Source organism: Ambystoma mexicanum, chromosome 6p (genome assembly GCF_040938575.1).
Source record: "Ambystoma mexicanum isolate Mex_15411 chromosome 6p, UKY_AmexF1_1, whole genome shotgun sequence".
In the NCBI taxonomy this organism is placed as follows: domain Eukaryota; kingdom Metazoa; phylum Chordata; class Amphibia; order Caudata; family Ambystomatidae; genus Ambystoma; species Ambystoma mexicanum.
In genome coordinates this window covers 359,910,922-359,932,989 of record NC_090935.1, presented here as the reverse complement: position 1 = coordinate 359,932,989, position 22,068 = coordinate 359,910,922, and the positions used below count along the sequence as shown (strand labels likewise).

General features: G+C 44.7%; 1 protein-coding gene across 5 annotated transcripts in view; it reads right to left on the bottom strand.

Moving 5' to 3' along the window:
- Positions 1-22,068, bottom strand: part of SKP2 (S-phase kinase associated protein 2) — an 85,477-nt gene that overhangs the window by 32,730 nt on the left and 30,679 nt on the right. The window contains exons 1-4 of one of the 5 annotated variants that reach the window (XM_069627130.1): positions 18,945-19,000; positions 16,249-16,511; positions 10,417-10,534; positions 9,645-9,788 (exon numbers count right to left, since the gene is read on the bottom strand). In XM_069627130.1, coding sequence (XP_069483231.1) covers positions 9,645-9,788; positions 10,417-10,534; positions 16,249-16,511; positions 18,945-18,982 — 563 coding nt within the window. In that variant the 5' untranslated portion in view covers positions 18,983-19,000. Of the gene's footprint in view, positions 1-9,644; positions 9,789-10,106; positions 10,136-10,416; positions 10,535-16,248; positions 16,512-18,944; positions 19,001-22,068 lie in introns of those variants that run through there. The other 4 variants (XM_069627131.1, XM_069627133.1, XM_069627134.1 and 1 more) reach the window with 4 other exon arrangements.

The following is a 22,068-nucleotide window of genomic DNA, read 5'->3' as shown; positions in this document are numbered from 1 at the left end:
GGACAGGGGAGATTCAGGAACCTTGCTCACTTTCTGCCCTCCCAGACACACTGGAGCCAGACGCAGGATTCAGTACTGAAGGCCGCCAAAGGCAAAACGAACGAAGGGCTCAAATCTGGCTTGGCACGCAGAGTGAAACCCAAGAAAGACCTCACAAACAGAAAATGGAGAAAAAAAGAAGACCGGGCCATTTTGACAAAATGGTCACCCATGGGTGCTATACTGCAGCGGAGGATTCAGCCTGCGGTAGACAAGCACAATGGTAGGAACATTAAACCACTGCCACCAACCATTTAAAGTAGTGAGGGCAGCATAACAAATGTTACATGAGTAGGTAGGAAAAGGGGCTACTAAGTAACCCCCCAGCACTCAACATAAGATTGTGTGTGCTGGACCTACACAGAGAAAAGGTAAATAAAGTCAATTTCACTTTACCATTCTTGGGAACAGTAGTTCACCCAAGAAAAGTTATGTAAACCTTATGAGAAATCAAAAGGTTTTCTCTGCGACACTGCACTGAAGGTGCTGTGCGTTACCATACAAAAAGGTAGATGCATATGGAGTTTGTCAGACCCCAAAAACAAAAAGGAAACACACTCCAAATCAGGTCAAAACAGGAGAACATGAAAAGAAAAAAAGGGCTCACTCTTTCCAGGGTTAAAATTAAAAAGAGTCCTAAAGTCCAGCAAAAGAGCTGGGGTCGCTAAGGTTGATGGGAATTAGCAAAGAAATGAGAATTCTCCCAAAAAGAAAAACTGTTCTAACAAATCTATCAAGGGTTGGCGCTGACAGTTAAAGGCAATCTCGCAAAGTTCAGACAACATGAACTTTTCATGCTTCAACAGTGCACTGTTCCGGAATACTTCAGCAAATGTTTTATATATATTGCCAAGACCAAATCAGCGTGCAGTTTCTCCTTGTCTTTGGTGACAGGAACTTCCCCAACTGCTGCCACATGTGTTCCTTGACGGGGGCATCTCAACTGCCCTCCTGACGTGCCTCTGCAGCCTTCAACACCAAGAATTAAACAATATGGCACATTTGCATTCCTCATCATAGGCCTTACGGCAACGATAAAGGGTATCAAATAACTTCTTCCAGAGCTGCCATGGAATGTCTAGTTTGGTTGTGGTCAGGCTACAATGTCGGCAGCACCTGAATGGTCAAATACGTCTGTAGCAAAAAGGTGAAGTAATAAACAAAGTGTCTGACATAAAGTTAGCGGAACACAGCAGCCACACCAAAATAGACTGTGGCACAACATGTTGCCCCCAAGTGTCTATAGTCTCCTGAGCGACTACTGCTGCAGGGAGTTAGAGACAGTTTATACACACGTCTATCCAGTGTTCAGTTTGCTAATATCAGTCTGCTACAAGTATGAATTTTGACAGACCCCTGTGCTGCTCTCAGGTCACGGAAAGTCTACTTCTGCATTAGTGAGCTCCACTGTATGTGCTCTCATTTCAATCCCAAAACAGGTCCAGACATTGCAATGCTACAGAGCCTAGCATCCAGTGCGGACATGCAAGTGGTGTTGCCAGGAAACCGTAGGTTTGTGCTTACCTACTCTGGGCAGGAGGCAGAGCACCATGCTCATGCAAACAGGGCTGCCTCTTGCCTTGATCAAGTGCTACCTCTGGAGTTGGCGCACCCTCAATGCTGTTCCTTCTACTCGTATACAAAAAATGCAGAACACTCACCACACATTGTCACGTCCGCTTCCATTCTGCCAACAGCACTTATGTGCAATCCAATTCAGATGCTGCTGTTGGTCCCATTGTGCCCTCACACAGACTTTGCTGCTGCTACTCCCACTGTGCCTTCACACTCAGATGTTGTTGTTCCCACTATGCAATCAAATTCAGATGGTGCGGTTGGTCCCATTGTGCCCTTACATCCAGTTGATGCTGCAGTTCACATTCTGCCCTCACTCTGAATTTGGTGCGTTCCCATTGTACTCTCACATTCAGCTCACATGTCCCTCCTAAACCCACTCTGGTGCACCCTCATCAACGCCCGGTCGCTCCCCGCCCATGCCTTGGACATTCACAACCTTATCACCAGCTCCAACCTTGATCTACTAATCATCAGTGAAACCTGGCTTCATGAAGCATCAGGCCCTTGCTCTTGCTTTGGCCCTCCCCAAGATCATTTGCTTCAAAAAGGGGGATGGGTAGCCCTCATAGCTACAGAGTCCATACCCATCAGAAAGGTACAAGGAGAACTAGGCTTCAACAGCGACTACCTACTCCTTAAAGTTAACCAATCCCCTAACAGTACTATTACCCTCCACATTCTGTACCATCCTACAGGGCCAGTCACAGATTTTCCAGGATGCCCTATTACACGCCATTGCCGACAATCTAAAGAAAACGACCAAAGCCATCCTCTTGGGAGACCTAAACCTAGGCTTAAACAACCTTGCCGACTCTCATGCAGCCTCACTCAACTCTTGCCCTATCAAATTTAGGCTTTAAACAATCTGTGACAAAGCCTACTCGCATGAAAGGACGCACCCATGACTGGATCACCCACCATAATTGCCCCCCTCTATCACCTCCATCTCACCCATTCCCTGGTCCGATCACCTCGCCGTCCACTTCGAACTCAACCTAACCAAGGTGCCCATCTACTCACAAGACGCTGCTCCCACCTGCACTCACCAGAAGCTCTTGGCAACTTGACAAGGAAAGGCTCCTACACCACCTCCTGGTTCCTGCCTTCAATCCCCCCCCTTTTCCAATGACCCAGACACCCTTGTTTCCACCTACAACTCCATCATCTCACAAGCAGTGGATGCCATAGCCCCACTCACCCTAAGGAAAGCCAAGCGTACGAAACACAAATGCCTGGTTCTCCTCTGAGCTTCTCGAGATACGTGCCAAGAAAAGAACAACTCTCAACTTGGGTAGCCAAACCAAGTGACTCCACTAAACTAGCTTTCAAGACCATCTCAAAAGAATACAAAGCTGCCATTATTAAAGCAAAATCTAATTCCTTCAACACTAGGATAGCAAACGCTAAGTCGGGCGCCAGAGAGATTTTTTCCATCTTCAGTGAGTTGGAAACACCCTCTCCCACCACGCCATCTCTCACTAAGGACAAGGACTGGTGTAACAGTATCCAGGATGCTATGCTTGATAAGCTGAACATTCTGCAAAACAAAATCATCATCCACCAGCAGGCATTAAAACAACAATTCTATAACCTTCATGCGAAGACCTCCTGTGACGCCCCGCCCTTTTTGTTCCAGGAAATGAACAACAAGAAGTCACTGCACTTCTTAAATCTATTAAACACTGCAACTAAAGGAGATGCCTGTCCAGCGCAGCTCAAAGAAAGTGCTTCCACCTTCACACCTTTCATCGCAGCCTTTATCAACACCTTCTTGTCCCTGCCTGCCTCAAAGAAGCATGGGTACGACCACTTTTGAAAAAACCCACTTTCGACCCAACAATTCCAGGGAACTACAGACCCATCACCATGGTCCCTTTCCTGTTGAAAATTCTCGACAAAGCAGCGTACCTGCAGGTCCATAGAAATACCTAGAGACAAATCACCTGCTTGATCAGACAGTCTGGCTTCCATCTCGGCTATGCGACCAAAACTGCATTATTGACCCTTAAAAACCAGATTGATTATCTCAGACGCAGGCAACCCTGCCCTCCTGCTGCTCCTCGACTTGTCCGCAGCGTTTGACTTGGTCAACCATGATACCCTATGTCACCACCTCTCTAACGCCGCCAATTATTCTCCCAACGCCATAGCCTGGATCACATCCTTTCTTAAGGAAAGAGCCATGAAAGGTCTCTCGGACCAGGCCTACGCTAGTCCCAAACTGATCAAATGTGAAGTCCCTCAAGGTTCCTGCATTTCACCCACCCTCTACAACCTGTTCATGAGGTCCCTATTCAACTTCCTTGACGTAATAGGCATCACATATATCAATTATGCTGATGATACGCAGGTCCTCATCCCCCTAACTGATGACGATGAGGTCGATATGACGATGAGGTCGATAGGGAATCGCTAAACTCACCTACGCCACAATCCAAACGTGGATGGCTGAAAACTGGCTGTGCCTTAACAGTGAAAAAACTGAACTTTTACTTATTGGCTCACCGGGAACCCTCCAGAAACTTGATGTAAAGTACAGTTCATTCTTGATTGATAACACCTTCATCCCTGTATCACAGGCGGTAAAACCCTGCGGGTCTACTTAGACGCTAACCTTTCAATGGTCAGACATGTTAACGCCACTGCGTCTGCCTCGGATTACCACTCAAAATTGATCACTGCAGCAAGATCCTTCCTGAGACAACAGAACTGCCTCACCATAGCCAGAACAATATTTGTGTCTCGGCTTGATTATTGCAACACCCTGCTGACAGGCACATCAGCAAAAAACATCAGGAAACTTCAGACTGTACAAAACCATGCACTCAGTGCGGCCACCGGCATTTCCAAGAGGGACCACATCTCAGCGACCAGGAAATTGGTCCACTGGCTTCCCATCAGGGAACGTATCATTTTCAAGACTATTGCCCTCCCCCACAAATGTCTCCATAACACTGCCCCTACCTCTCTTAGCGAGTTACCATACCTTCCACAGACAGCCCCACAAGAACCTCCTACACAAATTGTATCACCATTCCTAAGACCCTCAGGGCTCAAGCAGGAGGGTTCAGTGTCCCGGTCATTGCGCCTACCAATTGGAACTCCTTCCCTCCCCTCCTGAGAAGCATGGAATCGCACACAGCATTTAGGAAAGCGGGCAAAACACTTCAGTTTGTATAAATCTGCTCCCAAACTACTCTGTTGCCTGCCCATGTATGATATTCTTTTCCATGATCCGTTACCCTTCTAGAGTAATTTTGATGTATGTAATCACAATCACCTATGTTCTTGTGTCGCTGCATACGCCACAACTTGATGCTTGTGTGATATAGGATGCGAATCCCGCCCCCCATTCCCTACACCAAGGCACAATCCACCCAGCACCTGCCCTTCTCCCAGCCCCATCTTCCAACACCTCCAAGTTGGATTATATAAAGAACTGTAGTTGAGTGACTGCTTTCTCCAATAAGCAAGCGGTCATGTATATCAACAGTCTGCTACTATTAGTGGCCTTACTGCCCTTGCTGGATAGGGATCTAGAATTTGAACATTCTGTTATGGCTGTCTGCTATTCTTTTCAACAGCAGTGTGACTGAGGTTATCTTTAACACCTCTGGGACAATACTGAGTGGTTAAGAGATTTAGCGAACAGACACAAAATAAAAGATCTGTTGACTGCTGATAAACCCCCTTTTCCCCTCCTGCACAAGTGTTGATAAATGTACAATATTTCTGGTGAACAGCCAGTTAGGGAGAATTTTCAGAAATGTGCCAATTCCCTTCTACCTTAGAGACCCCCAGCTCTTTTGCTGCACTTTAGGACTTAATTTTTATCCTGTGAGAGCATGACCTTTTTCCCACGTTCTCATGTATTTTTATTTGATTTGAAAACTGTTTCTTTTGGTTTTGGAGTCGACAAACTCCATAGGCATCATCTTTTTTCATTGTGGCACACAGCACCCTCAGGGAAGTGTCACAGAGAAATATTTTGGATTTCTCTAAAGGTTTAAATACCTCCTCTTGGATACCTACTGTTTCCAAGAGTAGTAAAGTGAAACTGACTTTACTTACATTTTTCTCTTTATAGCCCCAGCACACACTATTTTACAATCGGGTGCTGGAGGAGTTATAGTATCCCCTCTGTCTAACTTCTCGTATAACATTTTTGTTTTACCCTTTCTACAATTAATGGCTGGTGGCAGTGGTTTACTTTTTCCTACCATCGTATGTTTACCGCACGCTGCTTTCACAGCTGCAGTAGAGCACTGATGGGTGCCTATTTTGTCAAAATGGCCCAGTCTTCTATTTTCGCACTTTTCTTGTTGGAAAGGTCCTTCTTGAGATTTACTCTGCGCACCAAACCAGGTTTGGTCCCTTTGTTCGTTTTGTCTTTGGAGGGGTTCACTGGTGAAGCCTGTGTCTGGCAGGGCAGGAAGCAAGGTAGGTGCCCGAAACTCCCTGTGTTTAGTCTCCCTGGTTACAGGAATGCACCCAAAGGTGAATGGCCGGCTGGCTGTCCTTGGAGGAGTGTGAGTGACAGCTAGGCTACAAATGAATGGGAACGACTTGCATAAAAGGCAAGGTCTTTTGCAAGGAAGGCAGAGTCGACCACTGGACGAAGAAACCGAAGAAAGAAACTGGAAAAGAAGCTTGCTGCACCTCATGGACCGTTGATTTGCCCTGTGAAGCCCTGCTGTAGTGCTGAAGCTCCTATTTCGACATCAACTAGAGAAGCCCGGAAAGGACGACTTCTCCCCTTGGGTTGGTTGGACCAATCGACCCCAAGACAAACTTGACTGAAAGCCCTCTCTCTGCTGGCTGTACTTCCATTGCTGCTGCAAGAACCGAGTGCCAGGGGACAGGAACACCAGAATAGAGTGCATCGTTTTTAAGCCAGACCTGAGCTCCAGGAAGATCCTCCAGAGTCCCTTGAAGCAGGGATGACCAAGCCTGAGCGACCTCAGAGTGCTGGACCCCAGAAGCAAGGAAAGTCCATAAGATGTCCAAGAACCGCGGTGGTGCTATTTGCGAGTAGCTAAAACCGCGAAGTGCAGCTGATCCAAAGTGTGCCCATTGCTGTCGCCGACCTTCGAATCGTAGTGCAGGAATCGCCAGACGTCCTCCCTCTTGTCCCCACGACTGAGGCCCAGGAACAACAGGATCTCCAGGAACTACAACAGGAATAGAAGCCAGCTGGAACCTTTTTCTTCAGACTCAAAAGTGCTTACTTGTTTCAGAAACGTGTTAACCATCGTTTCCTTCCCTAACCTTTGCCTTTTTGCTACAACTTCAGTATTACCATTCATGTGTGAAAAGTGATATATTAATGTCCACCATGTCCTAACTATTGAAGTCACCTCAGGGTGTAGGAATATCTGTGTGCCATCACAAAAGGGTATCTACTTACTTTGAACTGAAGGAGTGTATTTTGAAGTATATTTTCATTGTTGCCAATTGCTCCCTTCTAAAGAAGGTTTATTTTAAAACGGACTGTTAAATTAATAAATAATTATTTAATCAAAAACCCTTGAGTATAAGTGTTATTTGAATACTTGTCACTGAAACTGTGTTGCAACCCTACAGCTAACATTGACCCCCTCTTGAGACGCCTGGCTGCTCAGTCACGCTAGCAACTTGTGTAGACTCAGACCCTCCAGCTTATTGCGATTTTGCGATCCCGCAAAATGCCGCGAAAACGGCCGTTTTGCGCAAAATGCCGCAAAAATGGCCGTTTTGTGCAAAAACAGCATCTTTTAAAAAAAAAAATTTTTTTTTTTTTTTTTTTTTTTTTTTAAGTAATCTGCAAAAATTACTGTTTTGAAAAAAAGAATCCTCAGGGTGCCAGGTGCTCACTTTTTTTTTTGTTTTTATTTACACAAGAAATGAAATCACTTGCGCCCCAAAAATTGCAGCCCAATCCACAAGGGACACATGAATGGGCACATTTTATATGCGCGCCCATTCAGATGGCCTTTTTCACCTCCTTGATCAAATAAAGTGGCGTTTCTGTCAATTTAAAAGCACATCCCGCATTTCCAAGCAAGATGCACTTTTAAATGTGCAGAAATTGTAGGCAACCCTACGCGCACGGGATGTGGGGCTGCCACTGCATGACAGGGTCTTTCCTGACCCTGTCATGCATTTCTTTTAAGGTATGAACCGCTGCTGAGTCGCTTGCATTTCTGTTCCTCAAACAGGATAAAAATGCATTTTTTGGGTCACATTTTACAGCGGCAGGCACCTAGAGTGCCTGTCCCTGTGAAAGGCGCTGGGAGCTTGCAGAACACTGTCGGGAGAGCGATTCTATTCAAAGTACTCCCCATTTTGATGACAAAAATCTATCGAATGTTACAATTTGACCAATTACGTGCAGTTCCATTCGATCGATTTTTATAAATACTGAACATGTGTTGCGGGGGTGTCACCCGCTCCCCTTGTTTAGTATTTTTGGTCTAGGGTGGTTGCAGAAGTGTTTTCCCCTTTTTCCTCAAAATTGGAGGCGGGGACAGAAAAAAAAGGAAAATAACGAAAAAAGGACCCTGCAGAGTCGGATCCGACCCGCGTTAGAGGGACGGATCTGGCACCGCAGGGTTGCAGGGGAAGCTGCAGCGACCAAGCGGTTAAGTAGGGGAGGGGGTCGGGTGGTGGTGAAAGGTACATTTTGGGTTGTTTGGCTGAAGTGCAAATCAATTTGCATCAAAATTGACTACGGTCAATTCCGCCGCAAATAATTACACTTCGTTCAAACAACCCAGAACACCATTCAAGGCAGCTGCCAGCGCACAATTTGCGCTACAGCTCAAGCCTGTGGAAATGCGCCGGTCACCTTTGAGAATAAGGTGACCTGCTCATTTCCAAAAATGGGTTGTCTAAAAATAGCATATCCTCCGTTCTTTTTTTAAATGCCCCCTCATTTGAGGAACTGGGACAAAATCTACATTTAAAAAAAAATAATAAAAATGGTTACACTATGAGAGAGATGGAGAGTGATGGGTGAGATGTGAAGTGATGGGCAAGAAAGCAGAGGAAGAGCAGTGGGTCAGAGGAGGAAGTGCTGCACAAGAGAGCAGAGGAAGCAGTGATGCGGTGGGCCAGAAATCTGAGAGCGAGCAGAGGTACAGAAAGTAGAGGAAGCGGTTGGCCAGAAAGAGGCAGTGAGCTGCAGATTGGGAAAAAGGATGAGGGAAGAATGTGATAGAATGGGAGAAAAGATGCAAGATGCAGAAGCAGCACAAAAGAATGAAGGACTGTATATTGAGGGAGGAATTGTAGAGTGTAAGGTGTGAGTTGGGAGTATGATTTGGAGTGTGGCAGGGGCTGGGCAGTGCAGATTGTGACTTGACAGTGTGACATAGCACGTGAGTATTTGTATGACAGAGTGAGAGGTTAAGGAATGTAAGTTATGATGGAGAGTTGGTGAGATGTTTGTGGGTGTTTGGGGGATTGGAGAACATAGAAGGGGAATATTTTCAGCATTACAATTGATAATGATCAATTTAGTTAATACTATTAAATAGGCATGAACATTAAACCAGAAATGTAGCCAAATCAAACACTGTTCTGCCAAGCCAGAGACATCTGGGACTCTTCCTATTAAATTAATACAAAAGACACATAATAATGATACCCTGGCTCTCTTCTAGCCTTGCACTCTACCTATTTCCTGCAATGTGGCAATCTTACACCCTCCAGTTAATACAAAATGTCCCGCAAAAATGCCGCAATAAATAAAGGTTTGTGCCGCAAAATTTGCCATTTCATGCCGCAAAATTTGCCATTTCATGCCGCAAAATCCAATAGCAAGGGTTCCGTTACCTATTGCCAAGAGGACAAGGCTGGGGTAGTCCCCCAGAGGGTCATTACATACAATCTTGCCTAACACAGCCTAATAAAATAAAGTTTGGGGAGGGGGCAAAGGAGAAAAAATAAAGTGCAAGCATCCAATTAGCAAGTGCTACAAAGAATACCGTAAAAACTCTATTCAGATCCAGACAATTAACATGTTTTCCGCATGGTGCCCAACTTACCTGGAGTTTTTAAACAAAGGTTCTGGAACACAGGCACGGGGACATCGGAAGGCAACAATGCCAGCAGAAAGCACCTGCCCTATTACTCCAGGGAGCAGGCTCTTCCCAGTTAGATCTAGACTGCTCCAAAGTGACTCATCAAAACTAGCAGGAAAAAGCAACAGTGATCATCCAACTAATTTGTGTGTCAATGTAAATCATGCACATCAAGCAATGTTCATGCACGGATGGTCATGCTGCATAGCATCGAAACATCAAACAATGGGGAACTTTCATCATACCCAAGCAGCAACCAGGGTGCAGTTCTAAATACTAAACTGATTGCAAGCAGGAATAGTACCATATACAGGAGGGGGACAACAATAAATTAGTATTAAAACAGAGTTCAATAGCAAGGTAATGAATAAAGGAATATCCATAAGGAAACAAAGAGGAAAAAAAGGGAGCCATGACAAAACGTACTTGTCAGGGGTAAAGAGGTGGTGAGCAATCTAAGGAGAAAAAAAGGCAGTTAGTAAAGAATCTAAGAAGAAGGCTAAGGAGGCTTGAAGTTGCAAAAGCAACACATACAGTAAAACCATGTGGGCATCTGCAGGTCTCTAGTGAGGTAAACATCTGAGAAAAAGTGCCAACGAAATGAGATGGCCACAGACGAAAAGGAAGGAATTGGAAAGAACAGCACCCCTCTCCAACCCTTGCTGATTTCCTCCCCACCCCCAAACAAATTCTGTGAATAGAAATGCAACATGTGTGGCGTAATTGGAATACTCACGAAAGGCGGTGCCATCTCTTGCAAACCCGCGAGACTTTCAGAAGGGTTGTTAGCGGTAAATAGGAAAAAATGCTCAGGAACAGCTCATCGGGCAGCACCTCCCAAGAAACCCCTGTGACTGAAACAAACAGCATGCGTAAAGTAATAAGCATGTATCCTCTGGCCAATCATGAAAAGCAATCTGCATGCTATAGCAGTGCCACAGACTCACTTTTCCAAAACTTAAGCAGCGCCATTGGCAAGCATTAATCAGGTTATCCCAAAATTATCTTGTGTGGGCGTTTTCTGCAGTGTAAATTAAAATTGGGGTGTAGTCCCCGGTGTCTTGATAAAATAAATGTGCGGACCTATGGAGTCTTAAAAACACCAAGGTGGTGATCTGCCTCAGACTCCTATGCAGGTGTTTGGGAGTTTTGCAAAGGGCCACCTTTGGTAGGACTGTAGAAGACTATCCTTTTAGTGTACAGGGTTCAAACGCTTAGTATAGGCCTGAACTACCCAAAAGGTTTGGTAGCAAGGCTGAGCAGCCAGGCTTAGTCTAGGAGGGAGAAGGGCTGCAGTAAAGTACAAATACCTTTGAGCACACAGTCAAGAAGACACACTTATTTAGATAAAAATGTTGTTATTTATTAAACATACTAGGCAGGTTAGAGGGCTCGGTGGGTCCAACGCTGGTTGCTGTGATCAGTGTTTGATCTGCAGGTCACATGTTCGAATTCCGGCAAGCCCAACTCAGACTTTCATCTTTACAAGGTTGATAAATGAGTACCAATTTCAATTGGGTAATAATAGTAATGTAAGTAAATATGTCCAATGTAAAGTGCTTTAGATTAAAGTGCTATATGAAAGAAACTTTATACATATATACAGTAAGTCTTTTGAAGTTGTAACTCAATTGAATCATTAAACTTAAGATAGAATTCAGATAAAGCAATGTCTCTTCAGGTTCGCAAAATTATTCATCAACCAACAAAGACAGAATGATAATACTGGTAGGTAAAATTACTTAAAATACACACTTGTAGAATAGTTGGAAGCAATTCAAGGTAAGTAAAAGCACTCTGACAATTAAACTCAGAATCACAGAGCAGGTAAGATTTACATTATGTCCATCGCTACCTAGTAATGAGCGTCTCGGAGTCAGGTTGGGGGGGGGGGGGGGGCAAAACAGATAAGGCACAAACTGTAGAATGTGAAGAGTTCCAGAGCAAGTACATAAACATCTTGGTTGAGGGGAAAAAGGTTGAGTGACTTCGTAGAAGGGCTCTTGAGGTACACAAGCTTTAGGCCTGGGCGAATGTGTATGGGCATCCTCCCAAAACACACGAATCAGCACTCCAGCAACAGAGGAGTGTTAGGACAGTTTTTCTAAATTTCAGCTATTTAGGGCTTTATAAATCTATCCCGTAGGCAATACTCCAACTCTTATATAGGCACGTATTGCCAAAATGTTTTCAAAGAGGATAACATTAAAAAGACACTATGGGTAGTCTTAAAAATGACACCTATAACATTTTTCTTTTTTTTTTTTTAAAACAAAAAAAAGTAAAAGATTCTGCGAGTGTGGAAAACATTCCCACTGACAGGAGGTATAAGGAAAAATAATCCACCAGTAAAAGCAAAAGGTTCTGGGGTTGACACAAGTCAGGAAGATTTATGTTAATGTTAAAGGACATTTGTACCACGCACCAACACCACCGGAATGGTCCCCTGGTGCTCTGGCGGCTCTGAAAGAGGAAGGGAGGGGTGGTTAGTGGGAAGAGGCTGGAAAAGTGCAAGAGAGCAGTGATGTGCTGTTGGCGGCCTCAGCCCGGTGGGTCCGTTGGCTGGGCCTGGGGTGTTTTGTGGCCGGTAGTCGTAGTATACTGTTGTGTGCGTCTAAGTGTGTTTACTTTGTTGTTGCAACGTAGTGTAGTTTTTGCGGTTTGTTGTGCTGTAGGTTTGTGGTTGTGTTTGGTTTGGAGTTTCAGAGGTGTATGCAGAGGGGGAAATTGTTAGTGCAATTGGTTAGTTGGCATCAATTATCCTGAATTGAGGTGCTGGGCTTCTGTAATCTCCCTAGGTGGGGTTCGGGAGCACCCCTGCGTCTCTGTCCTGATCTGGGTTCGTCCGACTTCCGAGGTCCCTTTCACATCTGGCCCCTTCCTCCCTCAGTCTTCACTTTCCACTCATACGGCTTGTGCACCCGCCCATGTCCACAGATCAGCAATTGTGGATTGCTAATATACTGATTATTCCACTATACTGTGGTACCTGGTGCTAACTATGGGGCGAGTACGGATGTTGGGTGGGATGTTGACTCCATCTCAGTATGGGCGTCGCCTATGTTCCCCCTCTAACCGGCGTTCTTTGTCCAGGTGCCGTGGGAGCTTCTTCACATAGGGAGATGTCCACAGTCTGTACTGGTGGTTGTCCGTGTCCACTCCAGTTTATTCGTCCTTTTTCCTTTCTGTTTCGGTTTTCAGTTCGAGTCTGTGGTGTTGAAGAGCCAGGTTTTTAGTAATTTCCTAAATTTTAGGTGATTTTTGGCGTTTTATATCTTTTGGGATGTTGTTCCAGGTTTTTGCGGCTAAGTGGTAGAAGGAGGCGCCTCCTAGTTTCTTCTTGGAGGTATGGTTTTGGTTCCAGGCGGATTTCGTTGTTTGACCCAAGGAGTCTTGTTGGCTTGTAGATTGTTATTTTCTTTTGTAGGAATTCTGCTCCCTGTCCACTGATTGCCCTGTGCGTTATGCACATTGTTTTGAAGGTGATGCAATGTCTTACTGGGAGCCAGTGTAGTGTTTTTAGGGCAGGAGTGATGTGTTCTCTTCTTCATAGTTTGAGGAGTTGTCTGGCTGCTGCATTTTGAATCCGTTGTAGTTTCTTCAGGAGGTATTCCAGGGACGTCATTTCACCAAAATGCCAGGGGTAGCGGAAGTGACATCACACGACCCTTGACCCCCTGATGACATCACAGGAAGTGATGTCATTTGACCCCACCCCAAAGTAATATCGCGGGAAGCGATGGAACACAACTTTTCACCTGTTGACAAAATAGGAAGTGGCATCACATAGCATTGTAAACTATGAAAAATATGGTTACGATATCACTATTATGTGATGTACATTTCATACAAGAATGGATCGCCATATGTATCATTAAGATCAGTGTGTGTAGGCCCATATTACCAAATTACTGTGAATGCAAGCAGATGTCCATGACCAAATGATAATGATGTGTTATTATAAAGCACTTACGCTTAAGCGCTTTATGTAGAAAAAAATACACCCAATATCACCCAACCTGTGTTGGTACTCGTTTATCGACCTCAGAAGGATGAAAGGCTGAGTTGAGGCGTTTAGGAATAGATATCAGTGAGTCCCCCCCCTGAATTGTGCCTGAAATAAACCTTTCATGAGTCTAGCAATTATTGTATAGAATTCCAGAAAGACATTATTTGGTATTCCTATTCTTTCATATTTAGGGTCACTGCTGAAAGTGTTGAAAGTCTTACCCTTGTTCTTATTTGTCTTCCCTTTTTTTTTTTTTTTTAGGGGCCTGAACAAGAAAGCCAGTCGCGAGCCACATGGTTCTGGGCACAGCCCAAGAGCTTGAATTTTAAAAAAACAAACAAACAAAAAAACACTTTTTTTTTTTAGAGGTCGCAAGGGAGACCACAGAGGTCGCAGTTGCAACCTTTGGCAACCCCTAAATGACGTCCCTGAGGTATTCTGGAATTCCGAAGTGGAGGCGGTTTGCATAGTCGATACTTGACATGATGAGGGCGACGATAGTGAGTGTTTTGCGTGTGAAGGAGAGGAATGGTAGAATTCGTCTTGCCGTGTCGAGGAGGAAAAAACATTTGACTGTTGCATTTACTTGTGGTTCAAAGGTTAGGGTGTTGTCCATCAGGACTCCCAGATGTATTATGACCTTAGACCTTTATCATTGCTATGACAATTTTACCTAACATTCCTGTCGAAGACAAACACTGAGGTCATTCCCATCTAGACACAAGAAATGGTGAAAGAAGGAGCACACCATTTTAGCAAAATGGTGGCCCTTCTGTGCATTACAGAGGCTCCTTTAACTGCCTTCGGGTAAAAATGACCAAACATCCTAAAGGTAAAAAAAACACTGCCACCACCCATTCAAGTAAACTTGCAATTGTAACAAAAATATTACCCAGCAAGTAAGAAGGGGGATACATTGTATTCTCCCAGCACTCCACATATGGTAGGGTGTGCTGCTCACTTATACAAAATGTAAAGGGTATTGAAATCCCCCTTTACTGCTTGGGAACAGTAGTTAACCCAAGTACACGAAAGAGAAATGACCAGGGGAGCTTAAAGGAGAAACCCAGCCTAAGCCCAAAAGTTATAGGAAACTATAACTCAAGCCATACACACTATGGATAGACATAAAAAGGTCACCCATAAAAAGAGCAAAAGACTAGGTGAGAGGGAAAAATTATTCCCCCTTCACCTAGGGACAAGGTAAACTAGTTACCTAGTCCAAGCAAGAGATTCTGGGGTTGACACAGGTCAGGATGATTTATCATAAATATTAAAATCTTAACCTACAACTACATGTTCCCCCAATATATTTCTTTTGGATCCACTAGGTCGGCTTTGACCAGTGAGCGCAGTATTTGGCCATGCCCATTGTATCTTTTAAAACACTGCCTTTCTTGCCTGCTCACTGGCCACAGCCCTCACCCATGACCATTGGCCCCAGCATTTGGCTCTTGCCCCATTACATGGTGCCCTAATAGCTTTCTTCCAGTCTCACTAGCCATGCCCGCGCTCTTCGGCCATCACCACTTTACATATTACCCCAACAGGTTTCCTAAACAAGCCCACTTGCCATTGCCATGGCCACACCACTAGGCTTCTTTTGGTTGGGCACACTAGCCCTGGCCTTCGGCCACTTCCCATATTGCACCATTCGGTTTCTTAAAGTAACCCAGTAGCCATAGTCTTCAGACACACCAATTGACCCCAACCTCCCTGTAGCTGCAGTATTCCACCTTTTTTTTTATATTAATCACATTTTTATAACGTTTTAAAAAATAACTGTTACCCATAACCTTAGTGTTAGTATAACCCAGATAATAGTAATGTACTAAAAATAACCACGGTTATTCATAAAATAACACTGCTTATTCATAAAAAATAACCCCAGTTATTCATGCGACACACTGATTCCTGATCCCATTTTCTACTATAACCTCAGTTATGAGAAAAAGTTAGAACTCTGAACTTGTTCCCCATCTTCCCCCAAACCCCACCACCCCAATTTCACATGTGTCCTCTTTCCGCTCCCCACTTCTAACCTGATACCATTTCATCCTTTTTCCTCCTCCAACTGGCATTTTTTCCACTTACATTTTCGGCGAACCCCAGTTATCTCTCGCAATGAGCAAAATAAACAAACAAACCAAAAAAATATATATCTCTATAGGGAACGATTGGGAGAAGACAGAGTTTTTTTTTGTTGCTTTCTTAATTACTCTCCTTTTTTTAAGTAAGCTTTTACAAAATTTCCATTCGGGAGCGGGGCATGTCAAATTATTTGTTTGCAATATATCAGTCAAATCCGTCAAGCAAGTCAAACGTTATTAGCAATTTAAGTTTCCGCACCATCATATGAGACTTTTTCCTGCATAAAAAGTCATTATTTGTGGCTATATCACACTATACCAAAATATGTATGTAGACTGCAAAAAATGACATGAACATAGTAATGCAATCGAAAAAAAGAGAAGCCACTAAACATAACACATTTGCCTTTATGGCTTCACCCCAGTACTTGTCCTAAGCATCAAGCACACAACTGGCTGGGACACACACCTCGAGTTGCCTCTCGGTTCTGCCTGGGTCTGCGTGCAATCATGAAGGTATGGTCGCTATCTCTCTCTGCAACTCGTTGCCTTTTCTGAGGTGGAGAGGAACTCAGGATCTGCTCCTGGGGGGTGTTCTCTGTGTCCAGCAACTCCTTGTCCATGAGTGACACCCCCATTCCAGAGAGCAGCTCTGTGGTCTTGCTCGAGTCCCAGGCCCATGTGAAGTTTGTAATATTGCTGCTGGAAGCAGAGATGTCTTGAAGAGGTCGCCTAATAGGTAAAAAACAGACCAGAGATTACAGTCAGTGTGGCAATGATTTGGAGACACATACTTACAGGCTTCATAACGCCTTAAACCTGCAACTGCAATATTTGAAAAGCTGGTGCAGTATCCATTTACTACAGCTTGCTAAACAATACCTCTCCCCATCAATTATACCTAAAGAGCTGTGCCTTAATCAAAAAAGGTTCACAGAAATGACGTGGGGAAATGAGCGTGGCTTGCAATGACAGACATATTTGAAAAAGAAGACCATTTGTTTCTACAAGAATTTCTTTCGCTTACAAACAGGTTTTTCTCCCCACCCCTCCACCCATTCCGGCATCTTATATGTATAGCCCTTTCCACTGACATTAAAGCACATACCTGTGCGAATAGTCTGAGAAAGGATGAAGAAATGTACCATTTGGTTTAGAGCTTTAGGAAACGTTTTCGAAGTACTATGGTACTCCTTCCCTCAGAATCTCACTGTCTCCAGAGCTCTGGTTTTCTCTAGGCTGGACTGCCTCTTTCTGAATTTGCCCGCTTCTACTTTTCGCCCTCTGCAACTCATCCAAAACAATACTGCAAGACTTGTCCTTGGCCTTAAGCCCAGGGATGGTATCTCTCCAGCACTGAAATCACTGCACTGGCTCGCAGTGGATGCGAGGATTAAGTTCAAAACCCTCTTTATTCTCCACAAGACCTTCTGGGGCCAGGGGCGCCAATACCTTCAACTCTCTCTTCGTAAAGATCTTCCTTCTCAAACTCTTCGCACCTCCAACTCCCTCAGGGTCAGTCGCTTCTCCAAGCAACGAGTTGGTGGTAGATCTCCTTCTTCTGCTTGGGCCTCCCTCTAGACCAGCCTCTCTGAAACTTGAGGAGCCCCATCTCCAGTTCCGGAAGCACCTCAAGACTTCCTCGTTACTTCTGCTTTCTCTTCCCCTCCCTTGCTGAACTCCTGGCTGAAACTGCACTGGTCAACTGGCTACCCTCTGATCTCAAGCCCAGGACCCGTCCCCGCCAGTTCCCACCTGCTCTGCTTCCCCCCCCCCGGCAACCCTCGCACTTGGGGTCAGTTTTCTGTATCCTTACAGTCCCCCTACCAGCACTTGATGTCTGCACTTGCCCTTTGCACTTGCCACCAGTTGGCCGCACTTTTTTGTATGGTTTTACCGTTTGATCCCATGTACTTCACTGCCCCATCCACTTCCCCTCACACTTTCTCTACCCCCCCCCCCGCACTTGCGCGATCTCACTGTCACCTGGCCTAGTAAGATCGCTGTCTGTCTTCCCAGTCTTCCCCCTCTCTTGCCTCGTCGTGCCTTGAAATACTTGTGTGGCGCTTTATAAATGCCATATCATATCAAGTGGGGAATAAACGTGTTTATGTTTATTGATTAAAGTGTTTTTAGTGCAAGCAATTGCTGGTAGTGTTTGGGTGCTGAATGTGTATGTAACAAAATGACTGGTCTTCAGGAGTAAAGGGACAAATACGACCAAATCATCAGAGATCCCAATCAAGATGATGAAACTGACAGTCTAACGGGTAGACCTTTGCCTTTTGAGGCCGTGCGGGCAGAGGGCAGGCTATACTGTTTAGAAGGGTCAGGAGCTGAAAACAGAACCAACCAGGGGAAAAAAAATAATAAAAATTAAGAAATAGTCCAAATTAAAAGAATGTCCAAGGTTCTATACATAGACAAATGCAGCGAAAAAGAAAACACTAGGAAAACCCTGCCCAAGTGAGAGAAACCACAGAATGTAGACTTTTGGGGAAGCACATTCTGGGAAGCCACAAGACAGGCACAATGTCACTGCTAACAGGGATACGTATTTAAGAACAAGGTAGAGGACAGGGATCACTTGAAAGTCACCAAGGTCAAAAAAGTGAACCAGGTGGGACAGGGCCTCTTTGAACACTATGTTCTTCTATCTGCAACTCGGCAACATCTATATAGAGGTGACGCAGGGGGCATATCCTGTGTAAGAGAACACCTAGTTTTTATCTGGTAGCCTCTCAAATACAATAAGATGATGTATGCAGATAGCCAGCTCTTAATCAGCCGGACCTCCCAAGCAATCCATCTCCAGCAGAGCCCAGTCACCCCAGTAATATTAAGGTAAATAGACACAAACTGATGCTCTCTGCCATGCCCAGACGAAAAATAATCAAAATATTCAAAAAAGGGATCCACACACTGTAGTAGGAACTAGTCCGGTCTTGCGTTGAGCGCTGTCAAATACATCTCACGCTCATTCAATCCTGGATGTGGAGCCTTTACCTAAACCTCAACTCTATAAAAACTAAGAAACTGAGTGTGTGTTCCCTTGTAGCTCATCAAAACATGCACCTCTCCAATCCTGGCCGTCCAACATGGATTTCAAATGGCTCACGTTAAAATTAGCAAGGTGTGCTAAATTGTTTCATCAACAACAGTTACCTTTTCCTGCCACTGTACAGCCACAACAACCCCAACATGAACGGTTTGCAACTGATAGTCCTGCAGAAAAAAGGATTACTTGTATGCAAGTGTAGGTCCTCAGTATCACTGTCTTTTATAGATTCACATACTTTATGCCGACCCCCTGAAAATGCAGATTCCGTTTAAACGCATGTAAAAATCAACCTCAGCATGTATATGCAGGCTGTTCATACTTTAAGAGCCCATGCACAACCAGGTATTAAACGACACATTCAGTATTGCCTGCCCACATTACAGTGATTACAGTTTCCTTTTAGATTCTTCACGAACGTACCACAAAAACATTAATGAACACCACAGGTCCGTCTGAATCATATATATATATATATATATATATATATATATATATATATATATATATATATATATATATATATATATATATATATATATATAATGATTCAGACGGACCTGTGGTGTTCATTAATGTTTTTGTGTTTGTGTGTATATATATAAAGACAATACTGGGGATGTACTCTTACAGGCAACTAATCCATTCCCAGTAGTTATAGATGCACATGCTTAGAATAGTGTACTAAACGGTCAAGGAAGCAGTGTATGTGCACATGGAGCACCCGGTCAGGTCGAGGAGCAGAGTGCAACCCTTGGCGACGGAGGCATACAGGATTCCGCCCTCTTGAAAAGACGGGGAAGGAGAGTTCCAGTGACACCCACCACACACAGACGGAAGGCATCCTTCAGTCACGGTTGCAGAAGGCCTTCCAAGATAGAATCCTTTGAAGTTGGAGCTGATGCGGCTGAAATAAGGTAACGTATACGACATGATGGTGATGACCAAAGTTCTGGCTGCAAAAGCGGAGCGACAACATTTCTAAGGAGATAGCCCACTGGAGAGCTTGAAAGTCAACTGGTTGGTCCAGGGACACTTCTGAAGGCCCAGGATAGCTGGATCCTCGAACACGTAGAGACTGGGTGGTACCAGCAGTCCAGGGGTTGAAGCACTGCACAGGACCTTTGCAGATCAGAGCTTCAACAGGGCCAGGCGCAGGAAGGGATGCCGGGCATCTCCACAAGTCAGCTGTTCTTCTATAAGGGATTCATGGCTCCACTGCTGATCTGAGGAAATGACTGCACAAGTGCTTTTCTTATACAAAATCCAGCCCAGGAGAATGTCCAAGCCCACCAATGGTAAGGTTCTTCACCATTCAAAAAAACAGTAGTTGCCCAATCGGGGACAACTTTTGGTTCACTCATGCCACACACCCAGGCTATCTGGCACCACAGATGTGGAGTTGGACCAGGTTGTCCCACACGGAAAGGGATCACTAGTCTGCAAATGCTGCAGCCTTCCCAGACAAGTGCTTGTGGGTTTTCCTGACCTGGCTAGGAAGAAAGAAGGCCAAACACCAATATAGCAAGAGAACAAGTGAAAATCTTGCGCTATGACCATTTTAGGACACAAGCTACTGTGGTGGGTCAGAAGGACGAGGACTCGAATCTTCCATTTCAACTCAATCTTTCCCTACCCAACCAAACCAAACCAACTAAGGTGCTCGTCAGTGAGTGATTGAGTCCCAAAAGAAAGATATGTCCAGTCCAGAACTAATTCATACTGACCCTACCACTAAAAGAAATAACTGGCCTTGGTCGACTGTTCATCTTCCTCGTTGCAGTTTTCTGGTATGTATGGGAATAGAAGTCCATTCTTTTTGTTTTACAGCTGAAGTCTGGGTAATTGCTCTTTACATGCAAGTCAGCTGTGGATTACTGGTTAGTAGAGGTTGAGAAGGTTTTCTCTTTAATTCAAGAGAGCAAGTCAGATCTTGCCGACTCACATACAGCTTTGAATAGAAGGTCTTCAGCATCCTCCCTAGGTGGATGAGGGGAGGTGTAACAGTATTCCATTGGCAGGGATGCAGTATCCTCCAAAGTAGACCATGCCTATTCCGATAGCGCCATGATATTCTCCTGGTGGTGGTTTCCCCTTACATGTGATCCTCCCTCATATAGCCGCCCCCAGGGTCAGGCAGCGGCTGCCGTTCCCTGGCCACATGGGGAGAGGTCACCGCCGGGAAAGGAGCGATGACAGCATTGGATTCATCACATAAGGCCCAGGAGAATTACTCCCTTCTCCCGTGGGCTGACTTCATATAGTTCATCAATGGGGTTCTTCCACTTCTCTCTCAGGCTTTGCCCTCTTGCTGCTTTATTGACTTTATAAGTCTTTGTTTCACTTTTGTTACTCTTGTATTCAACAAACTTGAGACACTCTTGATTCAGTGTCCAATCTTTTCCTTGTATGGGACTACTACTATTGTTCCAATCATCGGGTTCACTCGTTTTCTGTATTTCTCATAATGATCTTTTACTGGTATAAGAGTAATTGCTCATATAATGATTCTCAGTCTACTACCACTCTAGTCCGTCACTGGGACTAATAGGAGAAATCACATAATGATCCTCCCTGTTTTTTTATGCTGGTGCCTTCCTATTCTTCTACGCAAACTCCTTATTTAGGGCCAGTGTGGGTAGTTGTAGTTCCGAGATGAATAGGTATATATGAATAGTGAAAATCTTTAAATGGTGAAAATAGTAAAAATCACTGGAACGAGCAGCCCAGTAACGATTCTCACTCTTTGTATGTACTTGCTCTTCACTTGCTCTTCACTGGGACAAGTATGAAGAATCCAGTGATGACCTTCGCTCTTATTATATACCGATTCCTTACTTCGTTATTCTTTGTATCACTCCAGGCTCTTGCACCTTCTCCGTTACCTCTTTCTCTTAGGGTTGGAGCACCATGCCTGCGGTCAGATGGGCCTCTTGCAGCTCTGCTTCCTTCTCTCCTTCACTCTGCAAGCCCTGTGGTGCGATTCGGTAAGTGGTCTCAGCGTCGTTATCAGGCTTCTCCGTCCACGGACTGTCGGTCACGCCACCACTTCGGGTTAACTTGCATGTGATAGTCTTCGGTCTTCCAGCTTCACTTGATTTGCTTTTCCTCCGGGTTTGGATGTTAGTTTTCCTTGCAACTTGCAAACTGTGTGTCCCTCTCTCCGTCAGCTTCCCTCGCAACGCTGATTTCAACTCCCGGTCTTCTTCCTCTGCCAGGACAACTTCTGCT